Genomic DNA, 24,408 nt, shown 5'->3' with positions numbered 1-24,408 from the left:
AACTGTACAGGAATTACCTCAGGATACGGGATCATTTACCTCAGGACATAGTAACTGTACAGGAATTACCTCAGGATACGGGATCATTTACCCCAGGACATAGTAACTACAGGAATTACCTCAGGATACGGGATCATTTACCTCAGGACATAGTAACTGTACAGGAATTACCTCAGGATACGGGATAATTTACCTCAGGACATAGTAACTACAGGAATTACCTCGGGATACGGGATCATTTACCCCAGGACATAGTAACTGTACAGGAATTACCTCAGGATACGGGATCATTTACCTCAGGACGGAGTAACTACAGGAATTACCCCAGGATACGGGATCATTTACCTCAGGACATAGTAACTACAGGAATTACCTCAGGATACGGGATCATTTACCCCAGGACGGAGTAACTGTACAGGAATTACCTCAGGATAAGGGATCATTTACCTCAGGACGTAGTAACTACAGGAATTACCTCAGGATACGGGATCATTTACCCCAGGACATAGTAACTGTACAGGAATTACCTCAGGATACGGGATCATTTACCTCAGGACGGAGTAACTGTACAGGAATTACCTCAGGATACGGGATCATTTACCTCAGGACATAGTAACTGTACAGGAATTACCTCAGGATACGGGATCATTTACCTCAGGACATAGTAACTGTACAGGAATTACCTCAGGATACGGGATCATTTACCTCAGGACGGAGTAACTGTACAGGAATTACCTCAGGATACGGGATCATTTACCTCAGGACATAGTAACTACAGGAATTACCTCAGGATACGGGATCATTTACCCCAGGACATAGTAACTGTACAGGAATTACCTCAGGATACGGGATCGTTTACCTCAGGACATAGTAACTGTACAGGAATTACCTCAGGATACGGGATCATTTACCTCAGGACATAGTAACTACAGGAATTACCTCAGGATACGGGATCATTTACCTCAGGACATAGTAACTACAGGAATTACCTCAGGATACGGGATCATTTACCCCAGGACATAGTAACTGTACAGGAATTACCTCAGGATACGGGATCATTTACCTCAGGACATAGTAACTGTACAGGAATTACCTCAGGATACGGGATCATTTACCTCAGGACATAGTAACTACAGGAATTACCTCAGGATACGGGATCATTTACCTCAGGACATAGTAACTGTACAGGAATTACCTCAGGATACGGGATCATTTACCTCAGGACATAGGAACTGTACAGGAATTACCTCAGGATACGGGATCATTTACCTCAGGACATAGTGACTGTACAGGAATTACCTCAGGTTACGGGATCATTTACCCCAGGACATAGTAACTGTACAGGAATTACCTCAGGATACGGGATCATTTACCCCAGGACGGAGTAACTGTACAGGAATTACCTCAGGATACGGGATCATTTACCCCAGGACATAGTAACTACAGGAATTACCTCAGGATACGGGATCATTTACCTCAGGACATAGTAACTGTACAGGAATTACCTCAGGATACGGGATCATTTACCTCAGGACATAGTAACTACAGGAATTACCTCAGGATACGGGATCATTTACCCCAGGACATAGTAACTGTACAGGAATTACCTCAGGATACGGGATCATTTACCTCAGGACATAGTAACTGTACAGGAATTACCTCAGGACATAGTAACTGTACAGGAATTACCTCAGGATACGGGATCATTTACCCCAGGACATAGTAACTGTACAGGAATTACCTCAGGATACGGGATCATTTACCTCAGGACATAGTGACTGTACAGGAATTACCTCAGGATACGGGATCATTTACCTCAGGACATAGTGACTGTACAGGAATTACCTCAGGATACGGGATCATTTACCCCAGGACGGAGTAACTGTACAGGAATTACCTCAGGATACGGGATCATTTACCTCAGGACGGAGTAACTGTACAGGAATTACCTCAGGATACAGGATCATTTACCCCAGGACGGAGTAACTGTACAGGAATTACCTCAGGATATGAGCAGAGTGACATCAGGCGATTGTAAATGGGGGTAAATGTGCAGGAATGACCTCACAATTTACCTCAGGGCAGGATGGAGAGGGGGCTGAATGACCTCATTATGGGGGGGGTAATAATGACGTCATACAGTCACACAGAAGGAGGGGCAGCCTGTAACCCCGCCCAGCTCTCTGGCGCCCCCCGCGGTAACTGCAGGTAGCAGTAGAGTGTGAGCTCTAGTGGCCACAGCCTGGCTCCTCCTCCCGCCGCCGCACTGACTGCTGGGATGACGGCAGTCGCCACTCACCGTTCTTAGGCTCCTCCTCTCCCCGGGCGCTCTAGGCCTCCGCTCCCGGTGCAGCCGCGTCACCAGTCCGAGCGTCCAACGTGACCGCAGCGCGCCCCGTTCTCTTTCCCGCGCATGACGTCACCGCCCAGTCCAGCCGCAGCTCTGCACCGCCGGAAGTGGCGCCGGAAAGGCTCGGTCCGCCATCTTTGTCATGGGCTGCGCTGCCCTTATATGAAATAGATGATAAAGCAGGCAGCTGACACGTGATGAGTCGGCCGATTCCACACCGACATTACGTCACGGCCGGTGCTCGCCATGTGTGAACACGATGAGAGATCTAGCAGCACTTCCGGCAGGTGACAGGTCTCCGGCCCTCGGTGATGACGTCACTGCTGCGCGTGTGACCGGTACTGGAGGTGACAGAGTACACATGCTGGCCGCAGGGTGCAGGTAGTCGGTGGTCGGGCTCTATTCCTGTTCTGCTATAGCCTTGTCTTATACACATGCTGCTCAGACGGCTCCAGAGACCGGCACAGGTATAATGGGGGAGGAGTATATATATACTGGGGGGGAGGGGGTATATATGTGTATACTGGGGGGGAGGGGGTATATATGTGTATACTGGGGGGTCCTGTGTGTATATATGTGTATACTGGGGGTCCTGTGTGTGTATGTATGTGTATACTGGGGGTCCTGTGTGTGTGTATATGTGTATACTGGGGGGTCCTGTGTGTGTATGTATGTGTATACTGGGGGGTCCTGTGTGTGTGTATATGTGTATACTGGGGGTCCTGTGTGTGTGTATGTGTATACTGGGGGTCCTGTGTGTGTGTGTATGTGTATACTGGGGGTCCTGTGTGTGTGTGTGTATGTGTATACTGGGGGTCCTGTGTGTGTGTGTATGTGTATACTGGGGGTCCTGTGTGTGTGTGTGTATGTGTATACTGGGGGTCCTGTGTGTGTGTGTATGTGTATACTGGGGGTCCTGTGTGTGTGTGTATGTGTATACTGGGGGTCCTGTGTGTGTGTATACTGGGGGGTCCTGTGTGTGTGTGTATGTGTATACTGGGGGTCCTGTGTGTGTGTGTATGTGTATACTGGGGGTCCTGTGTGTGTGTGTATGTGTATACTGGGGGTCCTGTGTGTGTGTGTATGTGTATACTGGGGGTCCTGTGTGTGTGTGTATGTGTATACTGGGGGTCCTGTGTGTGTGTGTATGTGTATACTGGGGGTCCTGTGTGTATGTGTATACTGGGGGTCCTGTGTGTGTGTGTGTATGTGTATACTGGGGGTCCTGTGTGTGTGTGTGTATGTGTATACTGGGGGTCCTGTGTGTGTGTGTGTATGTGTATACTGGGGGTCCTGTGTGTGTGTGTGTATGTGTATACTGGGGGTCCTGTGTGTGTGTGTGTATGTGTATACTGGGGGTCCTGTGTGTGTGTGTGTATGTGTATACTGGGGGTCCTGTGTGTGTGTGTGTGTATGTGTATACTGGGGGTCCTGTGTGTGTGTGTGTGTATGTGTATACTGGGGGTCCTGTGTGTGTGTGTGTGTATGTGTATACTGGGGGTCCTGTGTGTGTGTGTGTGTATGTGTATACTGGGGGTCCTGTGTGTGTGTGTATGTGTATACTGGGGGTCCTGTGTGTATGTGTATACTGGGGGTCCTGTGTGTGTGTATAATATATATGTGTATACTGGGGGGGTCCTGTGTGTGTGTGTGTGTAATACTGGGGGGGTCCTGTGTGTGTATATAATATATATGTGTATACTGGGGGGGTCCTGTGTGTGTGTGTGTGTATATAATATATATGTGTATACTGGGGGGGTCCTGTGTGTGTGTGTATATAATATATATGTGTATACTGGGGGGGTCCTGTGTGTGTGTGTGTATATAATATATATGTGTATACTGGGGGGGTCCTGTGTGTGTGTATATAATATATATGTGTATACTGGGGGGGTCCTGTGTGTGTGTATATAATATATATGTGTATACTGGGGGGGTCCTGTGTGTGTGTATATAATATATATGTGTATACTGGGGGGGTCCTGTGTGTGTGTGTATATAATATATATGTGTATACTGGGGGAGTCCTGTGTGTGTATATAATATATATGTGTATACTGGGGGGGTCCTGTGTGTGTGTATATAATATATATGTGTATACTGGGGGGGTCCTGTGTGTGTGTATATAATATATATGTGTATACTGGGGGGGTCCTGTGTGTGTGTATATAATATATATGTGTATACTGGGGGGGTCCTGTGTGTGTGTGTATATAATATATATGTGTATACTGGGGGAGTCCTGTGTGTGTATATAATATATATGTGTATACTGGGGGGGTCCTGTATATATATTATGGGGGGAGTCCTGACAGCAGTGGTTGCCCCCGCTTACTTTTCTCTGCTCTCTCCTTGCAGCTGCTGTCGTTGCAGTGTGTGTCCAGTAGGGGATGGGCCGGCGCAGTGTCCACAGCAGAACAGGCGCCCCCCAGAGATGTGTTCCGTACCAGTGAGTGTAATCCTGTAAGTAATCCGGGGGTCCCCCCTGGGGTGATGCTGTACCTTCCTCACATCACTGGGCACAGTGCAGAGCTCTACATGGCACAGCCTCCAAGTAACTCCTGATGTAAGGGGCTAATCCCCAGGACTTCATGTCTCCACCTCCCCTAATATTTGGAAACCACGTTACCCCTCCACCACTGTTGTTCCAACTGGCTGCGTCCCCTTGGCTGCTGTCATAGCCGTGGCATCCAGCTGCTGTATGTGAGGCTGCCAGGCCTGGCAGTGCTATATCACTATACAGCTGAGTGTATGGCAGGACTCTAGTAATATATAGGGATTTTACCCTAGACTGTAATACTACTGTCCTGTAATCTGTAGGCTCCCAGGCCTGGCAGTGCTATATCACTATACAGCTGAGTGTATGGCAGGACTCTAGTAATATATAGGGATTTTACCATAGACTGTAATACTACTGTCCTGTAATCTGTAGGCTCCCAGGCCTGGCAGTGCTATATCACTATACAGCTGAGTGTATGGCAGGACTCTAGTAATATATAGGGATTTTACCATAGACTGTAATACTACTGTACTGTAATCTGTAGGCTCCCAGGCCTGGCAGTGCTATATCACTATACAGCTGAGTGTATGGCAGGACTCTAGTAATATATAGGGATTTTACCATAGACTGTAATACTACTGTACTGTAATCTGTAGGCTCCCAGGCCTGGCAGTGCTATATCACTATACAGCTGAGTGTATGGCAGGGGAATATAGTAATATATAGGGATTTTACCCTAGACTGTAATACTACTGTACTGTAATCTGTAGGCTCCCAGGCCTGGCAGTGCTATATCACTATACAGCTGAGTGTATGGCAGGACTCTAGTAATATATAGGGATTTTACCATAGACTGTAATACTACTGTACTGTAATCTGTAGGCTCCCAGGCCTGGCAGTGCTATATCACTATACAGCTGAGTGTATGGCAGGACTCTAGTAATATATAGGGATTTTACCCTAGACTGTAATACTACTGTCCTGTAATCTGTAGGCTCCCAGGCCTGGCAGTGCTATATCACTATACAGCTGAGTGTATGGCAGGACTCTAGTAATATATAGGGATTTTACCCTAGACTGTAATACTACTGTCCTGTAATCTGTAGGCTCCCAGGCCTGGCAGTGCTATATCACTATACAGCTGAGTGTATGGCAGGGGACTCTAGTAATATATAGGGATTTTACCATAGACTGTAATACTACTGTCCTGTAATCTGTAGGCTCCCAGGCCTGGCAGTGCTATATCACTATACAGCTGAGTGTATGGCAGGACTCTAGTAATATATAGGGATTTTACCCTAGACTGTAATACTACTGTACTGTAATCTGTAGGCTCCCAGGCCTGGCAGTGCTATATCACTATACAGCTGAGTGTATGGCAGGACTCTAGTAATATATAGGGATTTTACCATAGACTGTAATACTACTGTCCTGTAATCTGTAGGCTCCCAGGCCTGGCAGTGCTATATCACTATACAGCTGAGTGTATGGCAGGACTCTAGTAATATATAGGGATTTTACCCTAGACTGTAATACTACTGTCCTGTAATCTGTAGGCTCCCAGGCCTAGCGGTGCTATATCACTATACAGCTGAGTGTATGGCAGGGGAATATAGTAATATATAGGGATTTTACCCTAGACTGTAATACTACTGTACTGTAATCTGTAGGCTCCCAGGCCTAGCGGTGCTATATCACTATACAGCTGAGTGTATGGCAGGGGAATATAGTAATATATAGGGATTTTACCCTAGACTGTAATACTACTGTCCTGTAATCTGTAGGCTCCCAGGCCTGGCAGTGCTATATCACTATACAGCTGAGTGTATGGCAGGACTCTAGTAATATATAGGGATTTTACCATAGACTGTAATACTACTGTACTGTAATCTGTAGGCTCCCAGGCCTGGCAGTGCTATATCACTATACAGCTGAGTGTATGGCAGGACTCTAGTAATATATAGGGATTTTACCCTAGACTGTAATACTACTGTCCTGTAATCTGTAGGCTCCCAGGCCTGGCAGTGCTATATCACTATACAGCTGAGTGTATGGCAGGACTCTAGTAATATATAGGGATTTTACCCTAGACTGTAATACTACTGTCCTGTAATCTGTAGGCTCCCAGGCCTGGCAGTGCTATATCACTATACAGCTGAGTGTATGGCAGGGGACTCTAGTAATATATAGGGATTTTACCATAGACTGTAATACTACTGTCCTGTAATCTGTAGGCTCCCAGGCCTGGCAGTGCTATATCACTATACAGCTGAGTGTATGGCAGGACTCTAGTAATATATAGGGATTTTACCCTAGACTGTAATACTACTGTACTGTAATCTGTAGGCTCCCAGGCCTGGCAGTGCTATATCACTATACAGCTGAGTGTATGGCAGGACTCTAGTAATATATAGGGATTTTACCCTAGACTGTAATACTACTGTCCTGTAATCTGTAGGCTCCCAGGCCTGGCAGTGCTATATCACTATACAGCTGAGTGTATGGCAGGGGAATATAGTAATATATAGGGATTTTACCATAGACTGTAATACTACTGTACTGTAATCTGTAGGCTCCCAGGCCTGGCGGTGCTATATCACTATACAGCTGAGTGTATGGCAGGGGAATATAGTAATATATAGGGATTTTACCCTAGACTGTAATACTACTGTCCTGTAATCTGTAGGCTCCCAGGCCTGGCAGTGCTATATCACTATACAGCTGAGTGTATGGCAGGACTCTAGTAATATATAGGGATTTTACCATAGACTGTAATACTACTGTCCTGTAATCTGTAGGCTCCCAGGCCTGGCAGTGCTATATCACTATACAGCTGAGTGTATGGCAGGGGACTCTAGTAATATATAGGGATTTTACCATAGACTGTAATACTACTGTCCTGTAATCTGTAGGCTCCCAGGCCTGGCAGTGCTATATCACTATACAGCTGAGTGTATGGCAGGACTCTAGTAATATATAGGGATTTTACCCTAGACTGTAATACTACTGTACTGTAATCTGTAGGCTCCCAGGCCTGGCAGTGCTATATCACTATACAGCTGAGTGTATGGCAGGGGACTCTAGTAATATATAGGGATTTTACCATAGACTGTAATACTACTGTCCTGTAATCTGTAGGCTCCCAGGCCTGGCAGTGCTATATCACTATACAGCTGAGTGTATGGCAGGACTCTAGTAATATATAGGGATTTTACCCTAGACTGTAATACTACTGTCCTGTAATCTGTAGGCTCCCAGGCCTGGCAGTGCTATATCACTATACAGCTGAGTGTATGGCAGGACTCTAGTAATATATAGGGATTTTACCCTAGACTGTAATACTACTGTACTGTAATCTGTAGGCTCCCAGGCCTGGCAGTGCTATATCACTATACAGCTGAGTGTATGGCAGGGGAATATAGTAATATATAGGGATTTTACCCTAGACTGTAATACTACTGTACTGTAATCTGTAGGCTCCCAGGCCTGGCAGTGCTATATCACTATACAGCTGGGTGTATGGCAGGACTCTAGTAATATATAGGGATTTTACCCTAGACTGTAATACTACTGTCCTGTAATCTGTAGGCTCTCAGGCCTGGCAGTGCTATATCACTATACAGCTGAGTGTATGGCAGGACTCTAGTAATATATAGGGATTTTACCCTAGACTGTAATACTACTGTACTGTAATCTGTAGGCTCCCAGGCCTGGCAGTGCTATATCTCTATACAGCTGAGTGTATGGCAGGACTCTAGTAATATATAGGGATTTTACCATAGACTGTAATACTACTGTACTGTAATCTGTAGGCTCCCAGGCCTGGCAGTGCTATATCACTATACAGCTGAGTGTATGGCAGGACTCTAGTAATATATAGGGATTTTACCATAGACTGTAATACTACTGTACTGTAATCTGTAGGCTCCCAGGCCTGGCAGTGCTATATCACTATACAGCTGAGTGTATGGCAGGACTCTAGTAATATATAGGGATTTTTACCCTAGACTGTAATACTACTGTACTGTAATCTGTAGGCTCCCAGGCCTGGCAGTGCTATATCACTATACAGCTGAGTGTATGGCAGGACTCTAGTAATATATAGGGATTTTACCCTAGACTGTAATACTACTGTACTGTAATCTGTAGGCTCCCAGGCCTGGCAGTGCTATATCACTATACAGCTGAGTGTATGGCAGGACTCTAGTAATATATAGGGATTTTACCCTAGACTGTAATACTACTGTCCTGTAATCTGTAGGCTCCCAGGCCTGGCAGTGCTATATCACTATACAGCTGAGTGTATGGCAGGACTCTAGTAATATATAGGGATTTTACCATAGACTGTAATACTACTGTCCTGTAATCTGTAGGCTCCCAGGCCTGGCAGTGCTATATCACTATACAGCTGAGTGTATGGCAGGACTCTAGTAATATATAGGGATTTTACCATAGACTGTAATACTACTGTCCTGTAATCTGTAGGCTCCCAGGCCTGGCAGTGCTATATCACTATACAGCTGAGTGTATGGCAGGGGACTCTAGTAATATATAGGGATTTTACCCTAGACTGTAATACTACTGTACTGTAATCTGTAGGCTCCCAGGCCTGGCAGTGCTATATCACTATACAGCTGAGTGTATGGCAGGACTCTAGTAATATATAGGGATTTTACCCTAGACTGTAATACTACTGTCCTGTAATCTGTAGGCTCCCAGGCCTGGCAGTGCTATATCACTATACAGCTGAGTGTATGGCAGGACTCTAGTAATATATAGGGATTTTACCCTAGACTGTAATACTACTGTACTGTAATCTGTAGGCTCCCAGGCCTGGCAGTGCTATATCACTATACAGCTGAGTGTATGGCAGGGGATTCTAGTAATATATAGGGATTTTTCCATAGACTGTAATACTACTGTCCTGTAATCTGTAGGCTCCCAGGCCTGGCAGTGCTATATCACTATACAGCTGAGTGTATGGCAGGACTCTAGTAATATATAGGGATTTTACCCTAGACTGTAATACTACTGTCCTGTAATCTGTAGGCTCCCAGGCCTGGCAGTGCTATATCACTATACAGCTGAGTGTATGGCAGGACTCTAGTAATATATAGGGATTTTACCCTAGACTGTAATACTACTGTACTGTAATCTGTAGGCTCCCAGGCCTGGCAGTGCTATATCACTATACAGCTGAGTGTATGGCAGGACTCTAGTAATATATAGGGATTTTACCATAGACTGTAATACTACTGTCCTGTAATCTGTAGGCTCCCAGCCCTGGCAGTGCTATATCACTATACAGCTGAGTGTATGGCAGGGGAATATAGTAATATATAGGGATTTTACCCTAGACTGTAATACTACTGTCCTGTAATCTGTAGGCTCCCAGGCCTGGCAGTGCTATATCACTATACAGCTGAGTGTATGGCAGGGGAATATAGTAATATATAGGGATTTTACCCTAGACTGTAATACTACTGTACTGTAATCTGTAGGCTCCCAGGCCTGGCAGTGCTATATCACTATACAGCTGAGTGTATGGCAGGACTCTAGTAATATATAGGGATTTTACCCTAGACTGTAATACTACTGTACTGTAATCTGTAGGCTCCCAGGCCTGGCAGTGCTATATCACTATACAGCTGAGTGTATGGCAGGACTCTAGTAATATATAGGGATTTTACCATAGACTGTAATACTACTGTACTGTAATCTGTAGGCTCCCAGGCCTGGCAGTGCTATATCACTATACAGCTGAGTGTATGGCAGGGGACTCTAGTAATATATAGGGATTTTACCATAGACTGTAATACTACTGTCCTGTAATCTGTAGGCTCCCAGGCCTGGCAGTGCTATATCACTATACAGCTGAGTGTATGGCAGGACTCTAGTAATATATAGGGATTTTACCCTAGACTGTAATACTACTGTACTGTAATCTGTAGGCTCCCAGGCCTGGCAGTGCTATATCACTATACAGCTGAGTGTATGGCAGGACTCTAGTAATATATAGGGATTTTACCCTAGACTGTAATACTACTGTACTGTAATCTGTAGGCTCCCAGGCCTGGCAGTGCTATATCACTATACAGCTGAGTGTATGGCAGGACTCTAGTAATATATAGGGATTTTACCCTAGACTGTAATACTACTGTACTGTAATCTGTAGGCTCCCAGGCCTGGCAGTGCTATATCACTATACAGCTGAGTGTATGGCAGGACTCTAGTAATATATAGGGATTTTACCCTAGACTGTAATACTACTGTCCTGTAATCTGTAGGCTCCCAGGCCTGGCAGTGCTATATCACTATACAGCTGAGTGTATGGCAGGACTCTAGTAATATATAGGGATTTTACCCTAGACTGTAATACTACTGTACTGTAATCTGTAGGCTCCCAGGCCTGGCAGTGCTATATCACTATACAGCTGAGTGTATGGCAGGACTCTAGTAATATATAGGGATTTTACCCTAGACTGTAATACTACTGTCCTGTAATCTGTAGGCTCCCAGGCCTGGCAGTGCTATATCACTATACAGCTGAGTGTATGGCAGGACTCTAGTAATATATAGGGATTTTACCCTAGACTGTAATACTACTGTACTGTAATCTGTAGGCTCCCAGGCCTGGCAGTGCTATATCACTATACAGCTGAGTGTATGGCAGGACTCTAGTAATATATAGGGATTTTACCATAGACTGTAATACTACTGTACTGTAATCTGTAGGCTCCCAGGCCTGGCAGTGCTATATCACTATACAGCTGAGTGTATGGCAGGACTCTAGTAATATATAGGGATTTTACCCTAGACTGTAATACTACTGTCCTGTAATCTGTAGGCTCCCAGGCCTGGCAGTGCTATATCACTATACAGCTGAGTGTATGGCAGGACTCTAGTAATATATAGGGATTTTACCATAGACTGTAATACTACTGTCCTGTAATCTGTAGGCTCCCAGGCCTGGCAGTGCTATATCACTATACAGCTGAGTGTATGGCAGGGGACTCTAGTAATATATAGGGATTTTACCATAGACTGTAATACTACTGTACTGTAATCTGTAGGCTCCCAGGCCTGGCAGTGCTATATCACTATACAGCTGAGTGTATGGCAGGACTCTAGTAATATATAGGGATTTTACCCTAGACTGTAATACTACTGTCCTGTAATCTGTAGGCTCCCAGGCCTGGCAGTGCTATATCACTATACAGCTGAGTGTATGGCAGGACTCTAGTAATATATAGGGATTTTACCATAGACTGTAATACTACTGTCCTGTAATCTGTAGGCTCCCAGGCCTGGCAGTGCTATATCACTATACAGCTGAGTGTATGGCAGGGGACTCTAGTAATATATAGGGATTTTACCCTAGACTGTAATACTACTGTCCTGTAATCTGTAGGCTCCCAGGCCTGGCAGTGCTATATCACTATACAGCTGAGTGTATGGCAGGACTCTAGTAATATATAGGGATTTTACCCTAGACTGTAATACTACTGTCCTGTAATCTGTAGGCTCCCAGGCCTGGCAGTGCTATATCACTATACAGCTGAGTGTATGGCAGGACTCTAGTAATATATAGGGATTTTACCCTAGACTGTAATACTACTGTACTGTAATCTGTAGGCTCCCAGGCCTGGCAGTGCTATATCACTATACAGCTGAGTGTATGGCAGGACTCTAGTAATATATAGGGATTTTACCCTAGACTGTAATACTACTGTCCTGTAATCTGTAGGCTCCCAGGCCTGGCAGTGCTATATCACTATACAGCTGAGTGTATGGCAGGACTCTAGTAATATATAGGGATTTTACCATAGACTGTAATACTACTGTCCTGTAATCTGTAGGCTCCCAGGCCTGGCAGTGCTATATCACTATACAGCTGAGTGTATGGCAGGACTCTAGTAATATATAGGGATTTTACCCTAGACTGTAATACTACTGTCCTGTAATCTGTAGGCTCCCAGGCCTGGCAGTGCTATATCACTATACAGCTGAGTGTATGGCAGGACTCTAGTAATATATAGGGATTTTACCCTAGACTGTAATACTACTGTACTGTAATCTGTAGGCTCCCAGGCCTGGCAGTGCTATATCACTATACAGCTGAGTGTATGGCAGGACTCTAGTAATATATAGGGATTTTACCCTAGACTGTAATACTACTGTCCTGTAATCTGTAGGCTCCCAGGCCTGGCAGTGCTATATCACTATACAGCTGAGTGTATGGCAGGACTCTAGTAATATATAGGGATTTTACCATAGACTGTAATACTACTGTCCTGTAATCTGTAGGCTCCCAGGCCTGGCAGTGCTATATCACTATACAGCTGAGTGTATGGCAGGACTCTAGTAATATATAGGGATTTTACCCTAGACTGTAATACTACTGTCCTGTAATCTGTAGGCTCCCAGGCCTGGCAGTGCTATATCACTATACAGCTGAGTGTATGGCAGGACTCTAGTAATATATAGGGATTTTACCCTAGACTGTAATACTACTGTACTGTAATCTGTAGGCTCCCAGGCCTGGCAGTGCTATATCACTATACAGCTGAGTGTATGGCAGGACTCTAGTAATATATAGGGATTTTACCCTAGACTGTAATACTACTGTCCTGTAATCTGTAGGCTCCCAGGCCTGGCAGTGCTATATCACTATACAGCTGAGTGTATGGCAGGACTCTAGTAATATATAGGGATTTTACCCTAGACTGTAATACTACTGTACTGTAATCTGTAGGCTCCCAGGCCTGGCAGTGCTATATCACTATACAGCTGAGTGTATGGCAGGGGAATATAGTAATATATAGGGATTTTACCCTAGACTGTAATACTACTGTACTGTAATCTGTAGGCTCCCAGGCCTGGCAGTGCTATATCACTATACAGCTGAGTGTATGGCAGGACTCTAGTAATATATAGGGATTTTACCCTAGACTGTAATACTACTGTACTGTAATCTGTAGGCTCCCAGGCCTGGCAGTGCTATATCACTATACAGCTGAGTGTATGGCAGGACTCTAGTAATATATAGGGATTTTACCCTAGACTGTAATACTACTGTCCTGTAATCTGTAGGCTCCCAGGCCTGGCAGTGCTATATCACTATACAGCTGAGTGTATGGCAGGACTCTAGTAATATATAGGGATTTTACCCTAGACTGTAATACTACTGTACTGTAATCTGTAGGCTCCCAGGCCTGGCAGTGCTATATCACTATACAGCTGAGTGTATGGCAGGACTCTAGTAATATATAGGGATTTTACCATAGACTGTAATACTACTGTCCTGTAATCTGTAGGCTCCCAGGCCTGGCAGTGCTATATCACTATACAGCTGAGTGTATGGCAGGGGAATATAGTAATATATAGGGATTTTACCCTAGACTGTAATACTACTGTCCTGTAATCTGTAGGCTCCCAGGCCTGGCAGTGCTATATCACTATACAGCTGAGTGTATGGCAGGACTCTAGTAATATATAGGGATTTTACCCTAGACTGTAATACTACTGTCCTGTAATCTGTAGGCTCCCAGGCCTGGCAGTGCTATATCACTATACAGCTGAGTGTATGGCAGGACTCTAGTAATATATAGGGATTTTACCCTAGACTGTAATACTACTGTACTGTAATCTGTAGGCTCCCAGGCCTGGCAGTGCTATATCACTATACAGCTGAGTGTATGGCAGGACTCTAGTAATATATAGGGATTTTACCCTAGACTGTAATACTACTGTCCTGTAATCTGTAGGCTCCCAGGCCTGGCAGTGCTATATCACTATACAGCTGAGTGTATGGCAGGACTCTAGTAATATATAGGGATTTTACCATAGACTGTAATACTACTGTCCTGTAATCTGTAGGCTCCCAGGCCTGGCAGTGCTATATCACTATACAGCTGAGTGTATGGCAGGACTTTAGTAATATATAGGGATTTTACCCTAGACTGTAATACTACTGTCCTGTAATCTGTAGGCTCCCAGGCCTGGCAGTGCTATATCACTATACAGCTGAGTGTATGGCAGGACTCTAGTAATATATAGGGATTTTACCCTAGACTGTAATACTACTGTACTGTAATCTGTAGGCTCCCAGGCCTGGCAGTGCTATATCACTATACAGCTGAGTGTATGGCAGGACTCTAGTAATATATAGGGATTTTACCCTAGACTGTAATACTACTGTCCTGTAATCTGTAGGCTCCCAGGCCTGGCAGTGCTATATCACTATACAGCTGAGTGTATGGCAGGACTCTAGTAATATATAGGGATTTTACCATAGACTGTAATACTACTGTCCTGTAATCTGTAGGCTCCCAGGCCTGGCAGTGCTATATCACTATACAGCTGAGTGTATGGCAGGACTCTAGTAATATATAGGGATTTTACCCTAGACTGTAATACTACTGTCCTGTAATCTGTAGGCTCCCAGGCCTGGCAGTGCTATATCACTATACAGCTGAGTGTATGGCAGGACTCTAGTAATATATAGGGATTTTACCCTAGACTGTAATACTACTGTCCTGTAATCTGTAGGCTCCCAGGCCTGGCAGTGCTATATCACTATACAGCTGAGTGTATGGCAGGGGAATATAGTAATATATAGGGATTTTACCCTAGACTGTAATACTACTGTACTGTAATCTGTAGGCTCCCAGGCCTGGCAGTGCTATATCACTATACAGCTGAGTGTATGGCAGGGGACTCTAGTAATATATAGGGATTTTACCATAGACTGTAATACTACTGTCCTGTAATCTGTAGGCTCCCAGGCCTGGCAGTGCTATATCACTATACAGCTGAGTGTATGGCAGGACTCTAGTAATATATAGGGATTTTACCCTAGACTGTAATACTACTGTACTGTAATCTGTAGGCTCCCAGGCCTGGCAGTGCTATATCACTATACAGCTGAGTGTATGGCAGGACTCTAGTAATATATAGGGATTTTACCATAGACTGTAATACTACTGTCCTGTAATCTGTAGGCTCCCAGGCCTGGCAGTGCTATATCACTATACAGCTGAGTGTATGGCAGGGGAATATAGTAATATATAGGGATTTTACCCTAGACTGTAATACTACTGTCCTGTAATCTGTAGGCTCCCAGGCCTGGCAGTGCTATATCACTATACAGCTGAGTGTATGGCAGGGGAATATAGTAATATATAGGGATTTTACCCTAGACTGTAATACTACTGTACTGTAATCTGTAGGCTCCCAGGCCTGGCAGTGCTATATCACTATACAGCTGAGTGTATGGCAGGACTCTAGTAATATATAGGGATTTTACCCTAGACTGTAATACTACTGTCCTGTAATCTGTAGGCTCCCAGGCCTGGCAGTGCTATATCACTATACAGCTGAGTGTATGGCAGGGGACTCTAGTAATATATAGGGATTTTACCATAGACTGTAATACTACTGTACTGTAATCTGTAGGCTCCCAGGCCTGGCAGTGCTATATCACTATACAGCTGAGTGTATGGCAGGGGACTCTAGTAATATATAGGGATTTTACCATAGACTGTAATACTACTGTACTGTAATCTGTAGGCTCCCAGGCCTGGCAGTGCTATATCACTATACAGCTGAGTGTATAGCAGGGGAATATAGTAATATATAGGGATTTTACCCTAGACTGTAATACTACTGTCCTGTAATCTGTAGGCTCCCAGGCCTGGCGGTGCTATATCACTATACAGCTGAGTGTATGGCAGGGGAATATAGTAATATATAGGGATTTTACCCTAGACTGTAATACTACTGTCCTGTAATCTGTAGGCTCCCAGGCCTGGCGGTGCTATATCACTATACAGCTGAGTGTATGGCAGGGGACTCTAGTAATATATAGGGATTTTACCCTAGACTGTAATACTACTGTACTGTAATCTGTAGGCTCCCAGGCCTGGCAGTGCTATATCACTATACAGCTGAGTGTATGGCAGGACTCTAGTAATATATAGGGATTTTACCCTAGACTGTAATACTACTGTCCTGTAATCTGTAGGCTCCCAGGCCTGGCAGTGCTATATCACTATACAGCTGAGTGTATGGCAGGACTCTAGTAATATATAGGGATTTTACCCTAGACTGTAATACTACTGTCCTGTAATCTGTAGGCTCCCAGGCCTGGCGGTGCTATATCACTATACAGCTGAGTGTATGGCAGGACTCTAGTAATATATAGGGATTTTACCATAGACTGTAATACTACTGTACTGTAATCTGTAGGCTCCCAGGCCTGGCGGTGCTATATCACTATACAGCTGAGTGTATGGCAGGACTCTAGTAATATATAGGGATTTTACCATAGACTGTAATACTACTGTCCTGTAATCTGTAGGCTCCCAGGCCTGGCAGTGCTATATCACTATACAGCTGAGTGTATGGCAGGACTCTAGTAATATATAGGGATTTTACCCTAGACTGTAATACTACTGTCCTGTAATCTGTAGGCTCCCAGGCCTGGCAGTGCTATATCACTATACAGCTGAGTGTATGGCAGGACTCTAGTAATATATAGGGATTTTACCCTAGACTGTAATACTACTGTACTGTAATCTGTAGGCTCCCAGGCCTGGCAGTGGTATATCACTATACAGCTGAGTGTATGGCAGGACTCTAGTAATATATAGGGATTTTACCCTAGACTGTAATACTACTGTCCTGTAATCTGTAGGCTCCCAGGCCTGGCAGTGCTATATCACTATACAGCTGAGTGTATGGCAGGACTCTAGTAATATATAGGGATTTTACCCTAGACTGTAATACTACTGTCCTGTAATCTGTAGGCTCCCAGGCCTGGCAGTGCTATATCACTATACAGCTGAGTGTATGGCAGGACTCTAGTAATATATAGGGATTTTACCATAGACTGTAATACTACTTTCCTGTAATCCTGGCAGTGCTATATTGGTGGTCTTGTTCGGTGGCAGGGCTCCCTGTTGTCATTGTCATATGGGTGGGGGTTGCAGCTCCCTGGCCTTGCCCTTTGCTATGGGGACACTGCTGACTTGCTTTATCCGGCAGGACCTGCACACCGAGGATCATGAAGGCCAGTTCTACTCCATCCCTCCTGAGAAGGTTCGGGCCATCTTTCCCCATGGCCTACCTCGACGCTTCCAGGCACAGGTGAGGGACTTGCCGGGGGCGCAGTCATCGCCTTGATACTTCTAATCACAGGTGGGTGTCTTATGGGGGCCATGTCAGCCACGACTCTTCTGTCTCCGCAGTGCTCCACCTTTAATGAAACCTGTATAATGGTGCGGAGGCCGGCGCTGGAACTGATACGCTACCTGAGGGCCACAGACTTCTCCCAGCCTGCTCTTCGCTACCTGTTGTGTATCCTTGCTGGTGCCATTACTGGGTGTTGTCACCTCTTCTGGGGGCAGGTGAGGAGATGGAAGGGCATGAAGGCCTCTCACCACAGACTTTCCTTAACATGCTGACAGATGGGAAAGTTGGGTCTGGGAAGAGCCTGAGCATGTGTCATGTCCTCCACTACTGCCACGCCCAGGGTTGGCTCATTGTACACCTGCCTGATGGTGAGTCCCACCTGCCTGTGTCACAGGCTGATGGAGCTGGACCTGTAGTACCTGTGTATAAACTGTAGGGGGCACTGTTGTGGTTTCTGATTGCAGCACACGTTCTGGTGAAGAACTGTAAGGAGCTGATGACATCATCCTATGGTAAGGAGCGCTGGGATCAGCCCCTGGAGGCCTCCACTTGGCTGAAGAACTTCCGGGCTGCCAATGAGCGCTTCCTCTCCCAGGTGACCGCACACAAAGGGTTAATGGCTATAGATGTGATGTATATGTTGTCTGTCTGGGGTGGTGGGCACTGCCTCATGTGGCAGGGGGTGAGGTTGCGCCATGTGATGTCTTTGTGGTCTTGCAGATTGTGACGCGGCAGCGATATGTTTGGAGTAAACGTGAGGCCACGGAGGCTGGGAGGCCGCTGGGGGAGGTGGTGGATCAGGTGAGTGTTGGGGTGTCAGGTGTAGCGCCCCCTATTGCAGGACCATATTGTGATGTGTTATGGTTTTGATTCCTTCAGGGTCTCACCAGAGTGAAGACCTCCAGTGATGTGGTCGGGGTGGTGCTGAAGGAGCTGAAGGCGCAGAGCGGGGGTGGGGCTTACCGGCTCCTGGTGTCTGTAGATGGAGTCAACGCTCTGTGGGGCAGGAGTAGCATTAAGAAAGAAGACAAGAGCTTTGTAAGTGGCCTCTCCCTTCCTGTGTGTGTCTCTCTGTCCCTTCCTCTCCTCTGTGTGTGTCGCTCTCCCTTCCTCTCCTCTGTGTGTGTCGCTCTCCCTTCCTCTCCTCTGTGTGTGTCGCTCTCTCCCTTCCTCTCCTCTGTGTGTGTCGCTCTCTCCCTTCCTCTCCTCTGTGTGTGTCGCTCTGTCCCTTCCTCTCCTCTGTGTGTGTCGCTCTGTCCCTTCCTCTCCTCTGTGTGTGTCGCTCTCTCCCTTCCTCTCCTCTGTGTGTGTCGCTCTGTCCCTTCCTCTCCTCTGTGTGTGTCGCTCTCTCCCTTCCTCTCCTCTGTGTGTGTCGCTCTCCCTTCCTCTCCTCTGTGTGTGTCGCTCTCCCTTCCTCTCCTCTGTGTGTGTAGCTCTGTCCCTTCCTCTGTGTCGCGCTCTCCCTTCCTCTCCTCTGTGTGTGTCGCTCTCTCCCTTCCTCTCCTCTGTGTGTGTCGCTCTCTCCCTTCCTCTCCTCTGTGTGTGTCGCTCTCTCCCTTCCTCTCCTCTGTGTGTGTCGCTCTCTCCCTTCCTCTCCTCTGTGTGTGTCGCTCTGTCCCTTCCTCTCCTCTGTGTGTGTCGCTCTGTCCCTTCCTCTCCTCTGTGTGTGTCGCTCTGTCCCTTCCTCTCCTCTGTGTGTCGCTCTCTCCCTTCCTCTCCTCTGTGTGTGTCGCTCTGTCCCTTCCTCTCCTCTGTGTGTGTCGCTCTGTCCCTTCCTCTCCTCTGTGTGTGTCGCTCTGTCCCTTCCTCTCCTCTGTGTGTGTCGCTCTGTCCCTTCCTCTCCTCTGTGTGTCGCTCTCTCCCTTCCTCTCCTCTGTGTGTCGCTCTCTCCCTTCCTCTCCTCTGTGTCGCTCTCTCTTCCCTTCCTCTGTGTGTCGCTCTCTTCCCTTCCTCTGTGTGTCGCTCTCTTCCCTTCCTCTGTGTGTCGCTCTCTCTTCCCTTCCTCTGTGTGTCGCTCTCTCTTCCCTTCCTCTGTGTGTGTCGCTCTCTTCCCTTCCTCTGTGTGTCGCTCTCTTCCCTTCCTCTGTGTGTGTCGCTCTCTCTTCCCTTCCTCTGTGTGTCGCTCTCTCTTCCCTTCCTCTGTGTGTCGCTCTCTCTTCCCTTCCTCTGTGTGTGTCGCTCTCTCTTCCCTTCCTCTGTGTGTGTCGCTCTCTCTTCCCTTCCTCTGTGTGTGTCGCTCTCTCTTCCCTTCCTCTGTGTGTGTCGCTCTCTCTTCCCTTCCTCTGTGTGTGTCGCTCTCTCTTCCCTTCCTCTGTGTGTGTCGCTCTCTCTTCCCTTCCTCTGTGTGTGTCGCTCTCTCTTCCCTTCCTCTGTGTGTGTCGCTCTCTCTTCCCTTCCTCTGTGTGTGTCGCTCTCTCTTCCCTTCCTCTGTGTGTGTCGCTCTCTCTTCCCTTCCTCTGTGTGTGTCGCTCTCTCTTCCCTTCCTCTGTGTGTGTCGCTCTCTCTTCCCTTCCTCTGTGTGTGTCGCTCTCTCTCTTCCCTTCCTCTGTGTGTGTCGCTCTCTCTTTCCTTCCTCTGTGTGTCGCTCTCTCTCTTCCCTTCCTCTGTGTGTCGCTCTCTCACTTCCCTTCCTCTGTGTGTCGCTCTCTCTCTCCATTCCTCTGTGTGTCGCTCTCTCTTCCCTTCCTCTGTGTCGCTCTGTCCCTTCCTCTCCTCTGTGTCGCTCTGTCCCTTCCTCTCCTCTCGTGTGTGTCGCTCTCTCCCTCTCCTCTGTGTGTGTCGCTCTCTCCCTCTCCTCTGTGTGTGTCGCTCTCTCTTCCTCTCCTCTGTGTGTCGCTCTCTCTTCCTCTCCTCTGTGTGTGTCGCTCTGTCCCTTCCTCTCCTCTGTGTGTCGCTCTCTCTTCCTCTCCTCTGTGTGTCGCTCTCTCTTCCTCTCCTCTGTGTGTCGCTCTCTCTTCCTCTCCTCTGTGTGTGTCACTCTGTCCCTTCCTCTCCTCTCGTGTGTGTCGCTCTGTCCCTTCCTCTCCTCTGTGTGTGTCGCTCTGTCCCTTCCTCTCCTCTCGTGTGTGTCGCTCTCTCCCTCTCCTCTGTGTGTGTCGCTCTCTCTTCCTCTCCTGTGTGTCGCTCTCTCTTCCTCTCCTCTGTGTGTCGCTCTCTCTCCCTCTCCTCTGTGTGTCGCTCTCTTCCTCTCCTCTGTGTGTGTCGCTCTCTCTTCCCTTCCTCTGTGTGTGTCGCTCTCTCCCTTCCCTTCCTCTGTGTGTGTCGCTCTCTCTTCCCTTCCTCTGTGTGTCGCTCTCTCTTCCCTTCCTCTGTGTGTGTCGCTCTCTCTTCCCTTCCTCTGTGTCGCTCTCTCTTCCCTTCCTCTCCTCTGTGTGTCGCTCTCTCCCTTCCTCTCCTCTGTGTGTCGCCCTGTCCCTTCCTCTGTGTGTCGCCCTGTCCCTTCCTCTGTGTGGCGCTCTCTCTCCTCCCTTCCTCTGTGTCGCTCTCTCCCTTCCTCTCCTCTGTGTGTGTCGCTCTCTGCCTTCCTCTGTGTGTCGCTCTCTGCCTTCCTCTGTGTCGCTCTCTTCCTTCCTCTGTGTGTCGCTCTCTCCCTTCCTCTGTGTGTCGCTCTCTCCCTTCCTCTGTGTGTGTCGCTCTCTTCCTTCCTCTCCTCTGTGTGTGTCGCTCTCTTCCTTCCTCTGTGTGTCGCTCTGTCCCTTCCTCTGTGTGTCGCTCTCTCTCCTCCCTTCCTCTGTGTGTGTCGCTTTGTCCCTTCCTCTGTGTGTCGCTCTCTCTCCTCCCTTCCTCTGTGTGTGTCGCTTTGTCCCTTCCTCTGTGTGTCGCTCTCTCTCCTCCCTTCCTGTGTGTGTCGCTCTGTCCCTTCCTCTGTGTGTCGCTCTCTTCCTTCCTCTGTGTGTCGCTCTCTCCCTTCCTCTCCTGTGTGTCGCTCTCTCCCTTCCTCTCCTCTGTGTCGCTCTCTCCCTTCCTCTCCTCTGTGTCGCTCTCTTCCTTCCTCTGTGTGTGTCGCTCTCTTCCTTCCTCTCCTCTGTGTGTGTCGCTCTCTTCCTTCCTCTGTGTGTCGCTCTGTCCCTTCCTCTGTGTCGCTCTCTCTCCTCCCTTCCTCTGTGTGTGTCGCTTTGTCCCTTCCTCTGTGTGTCGCTCTCTCTCCTCCCTTCCTCTGTCGCTCTCTCCTCCCTTCCTGTGTGTGTCGCTCTGTCCCTTCCTCTGTGTCTCGCTCTGTCCCTTCCCTTCCTCTCCTCTGTGTCACTCTGTCCCTTCCTCTCCTCTCGTGTGTGTCGCTCTCTCTCTTCCTCTCCTCTGTGTGTAGCTCTGTCCCTTCCTCTGTGTGTGTCGCTCTCTCTCTTCCTCTCCTCTGTGTGTAGCTCTGTCCCTTCCTCTGTGTGTGTCGCTCTCTCTCTTCCTCTCCTCTGTGTGTAGCTCTGTCCCTTCCTCTGTGTCGCGCTCTCTCTTCCTCTTCTCTGTGTGTCGCTCTCTCTCTTCCTCTCCTCTGTGTGTGTCGCTCTCTCTCTTCCTCTCCTCTGTGTGTGTCGCTCTCTTCCTTCCTCTCCTCTGTGTGTCGCTCTGTCCCTTCCTCTGTGTCGCTCTCTCTCCTCCCTTCCTCTGTGTGTGTCGCTTTGTCCCTTCCTCTGTGTGTCGCTCTGTCCCTTCCTCTGTGTGTCGCTCTCTCTCCTCCCTTCCTCTGTCGCTCTCTCCTCCCTTCCTCTGTGTGTGTCGCTTTGTCCCTTCCTCTGTGTGTCGCTTTGTCCCTTCCTCTGTGTGTCGCTCTCTCTCCTCCCTTCCTCTGTCGCTCTCTCCTCCCTTCCTCTGTGTGTGTCGCTTTGTCCCTTCCTCTGTGTGTCGCTTTGTCCCTTCCTCTGTGTGTCGCTTTGTCCCTTCCTCTGTGTGTCGCTTTGTCCCTTCCTCTGTGTGTCGCTCTCTCTCCTCCCTTCCTCTGTCGCTCTCTCCTCCCTTCCTCTGTGTGTCGCTCTGTCCCTTCCTCTGTGTGTCGCTCTCTTCCCTTCCTCTGTGTCTCGCTCTGTCCCTTCCCTTCCTCTCCTCTGTGTCACTGTCCCTTCCTCTCCTCTCGTGTGTGTCGCTCTCTCTCCCTCTCCTCTGTGTGTGTCGCTCTCTCTCTTCCTCTCCTCTCGTGTGTGTCGCTCTCTCTCTTCCTCTCCTCTGTGTCACTCTGTCCCTTCCTCTTCTCTGTGTGTGTCGCTCTCTCTCTTCCTCTCCTCTGTGTGTGTCGCTCTCTCCATAGGTCTCTTGTTGCTCTTCTGCAGGTATCCCCGGAGGAGCTGACGCTTGTCCATAATTTTAGGAAGATGCTGCAGAATGACTGGGTAAGAGGAGACCCCTCCCCCAAACCCCTCCCCTCCCCCCCAGCCGCCCTGTCTCCCCCCACGTCAGATCTCGGCCTAATGCGCTGTCCTTTTCTTGTAGACAGGGGGCGCCATTGTCACCAGTCTCGCTCAGACTGGCTCCTTGTTCACACCAAAGACCTCCTATCTACCACAGGCACTCCTTGGGAAGGTGAGGGCCACTCTGCAGGTGCTGTATACTGCTCCCTCTAGTGACGGGGTTATATACTCGTATACACCACACACAGTTTCCGCTCGGGCCTAGCGTGTTGCATGTGCCGTGTCTTTCAGGACGGTTTCGATGCTCTGGACCCCTTCGTTCCGGTGCCGGTGTGCTCGTACAGTGAGAAGGAGTTTGAGAGCTGTTACCAGTATTATATAGATAGAAGATGGCTGCAGCATGAGAACGGTATAGCCCCGCCCCTGCTGCATAGATTTGCATATACGAGCCGTGTACCCCTGTTATATATTGAGGTGCCCGTTTTCTTCTTTCAGCGAGGACGGAGCAGGGCAAGGTGGAGATAATTTTCTTGTCCAACTTCAACCCTCGAGAGATGGAGAAGATCTGCGCCTTCCTGTGAGTGATGGGCCCCGGGGTCCCCCACACGTACAGCCTGCCTATACGGGGGGCTCATCATGAGGACGGCAGGAAGCTCCGCCCTGGCACTTGGTGCTCCGCCTCCATTCAGCAGGCAGGAGTCTGCTCACGCTCTCTTATACAAAGGAGGTTTTTTTTTTACAGATTTGTCCTTTATTGTTTAAGAAACTTTTGTCTTGTTTAAAAAAAAAAACAAAAAAAACTAGAAATAAAACTTGTCTTGTGTAGTGTGTACAGAGCTCAAGACGCCTCAAGGTAAGACTGTGACCAACCTCCACCCTAAGGCTCTGTGGTCTCTAGGAGCCTGACTGGTCAGAAGTGGTCAGTGAGAACAGATAATGTAAGAAAACAGCCCCCCCCCTCCAGAGCTCTGAACCTGCAGTGCCACAAGAAAGCACCCCCTCCTCCAGAGCTCTGAACCTACAGTACC

At 47.7% G+C, this 24,408-nt stretch overlaps 1 protein-coding gene across 1 annotated transcript; it reads left to right on the top strand.

The window, feature by feature from the left end:
* Positions 1-2,655: 2,655 nt before the first annotated feature.
* DAP3 (death associated protein 3) lies at positions 2,656-24,124 on the top strand. The gene is made up of 12 exons (XM_075261472.1): positions 2,656-2,817; positions 4,709-4,813; positions 17,898-17,999; positions 18,101-18,209; positions 18,320-18,412; positions 18,509-18,639; positions 18,765-18,845; positions 18,924-19,082; positions 23,303-23,362; positions 23,463-23,552; positions 23,672-23,789; positions 23,876-24,124. The coding sequence occupies exons 1-12, from the start codon at positions 2,785-2,787 to the stop codon at positions 23,959-23,961; spliced, it is 1,167 nt and encodes a 388-aa protein (XP_075117573.1). The 5' UTR covers positions 2,656-2,784; the 3' UTR covers positions 23,962-24,124.
* The last annotated feature ends 284 nt before the right edge of the window (positions 24,125-24,408 follow it).

The sequence above is a fragment of the Leptodactylus fuscus genome, unplaced genomic scaffold (genome assembly GCF_031893055.1).
Source record: "Leptodactylus fuscus isolate aLepFus1 unplaced genomic scaffold, aLepFus1.hap2 HAP2_SCAFFOLD_141, whole genome shotgun sequence".
Lineage (NCBI taxonomy): Eukaryota > Metazoa > Chordata > Amphibia > Anura > Leptodactylidae > Leptodactylus > Leptodactylus fuscus.
Note: the sequence above shows the minus strand (reverse complement) of the source record. Positions and strands in the feature narration are given on the sequence as shown.

Coding starts and splice junctions, on each gene's coding strand:
- DAP3 (XM_075261472.1), top strand. CDS start 2,785: ATGCTGCTCAGACGGCTCCAGAGACCGGCACAG. Junction 18,000..18,100: donor CTCGACGCTTCCAGGCACAG/GTGAGGGACTTG, acceptor CTGTCTCCGCAG/TGCTCCACCTTTAATGAAAC. Junction 23,363..23,462: donor AGATGCTGCAGAATGACTGG/GTAAGAGGAGAC, acceptor CTTTTCTTGTAG/ACAGGGGGCGCCATTGTCAC.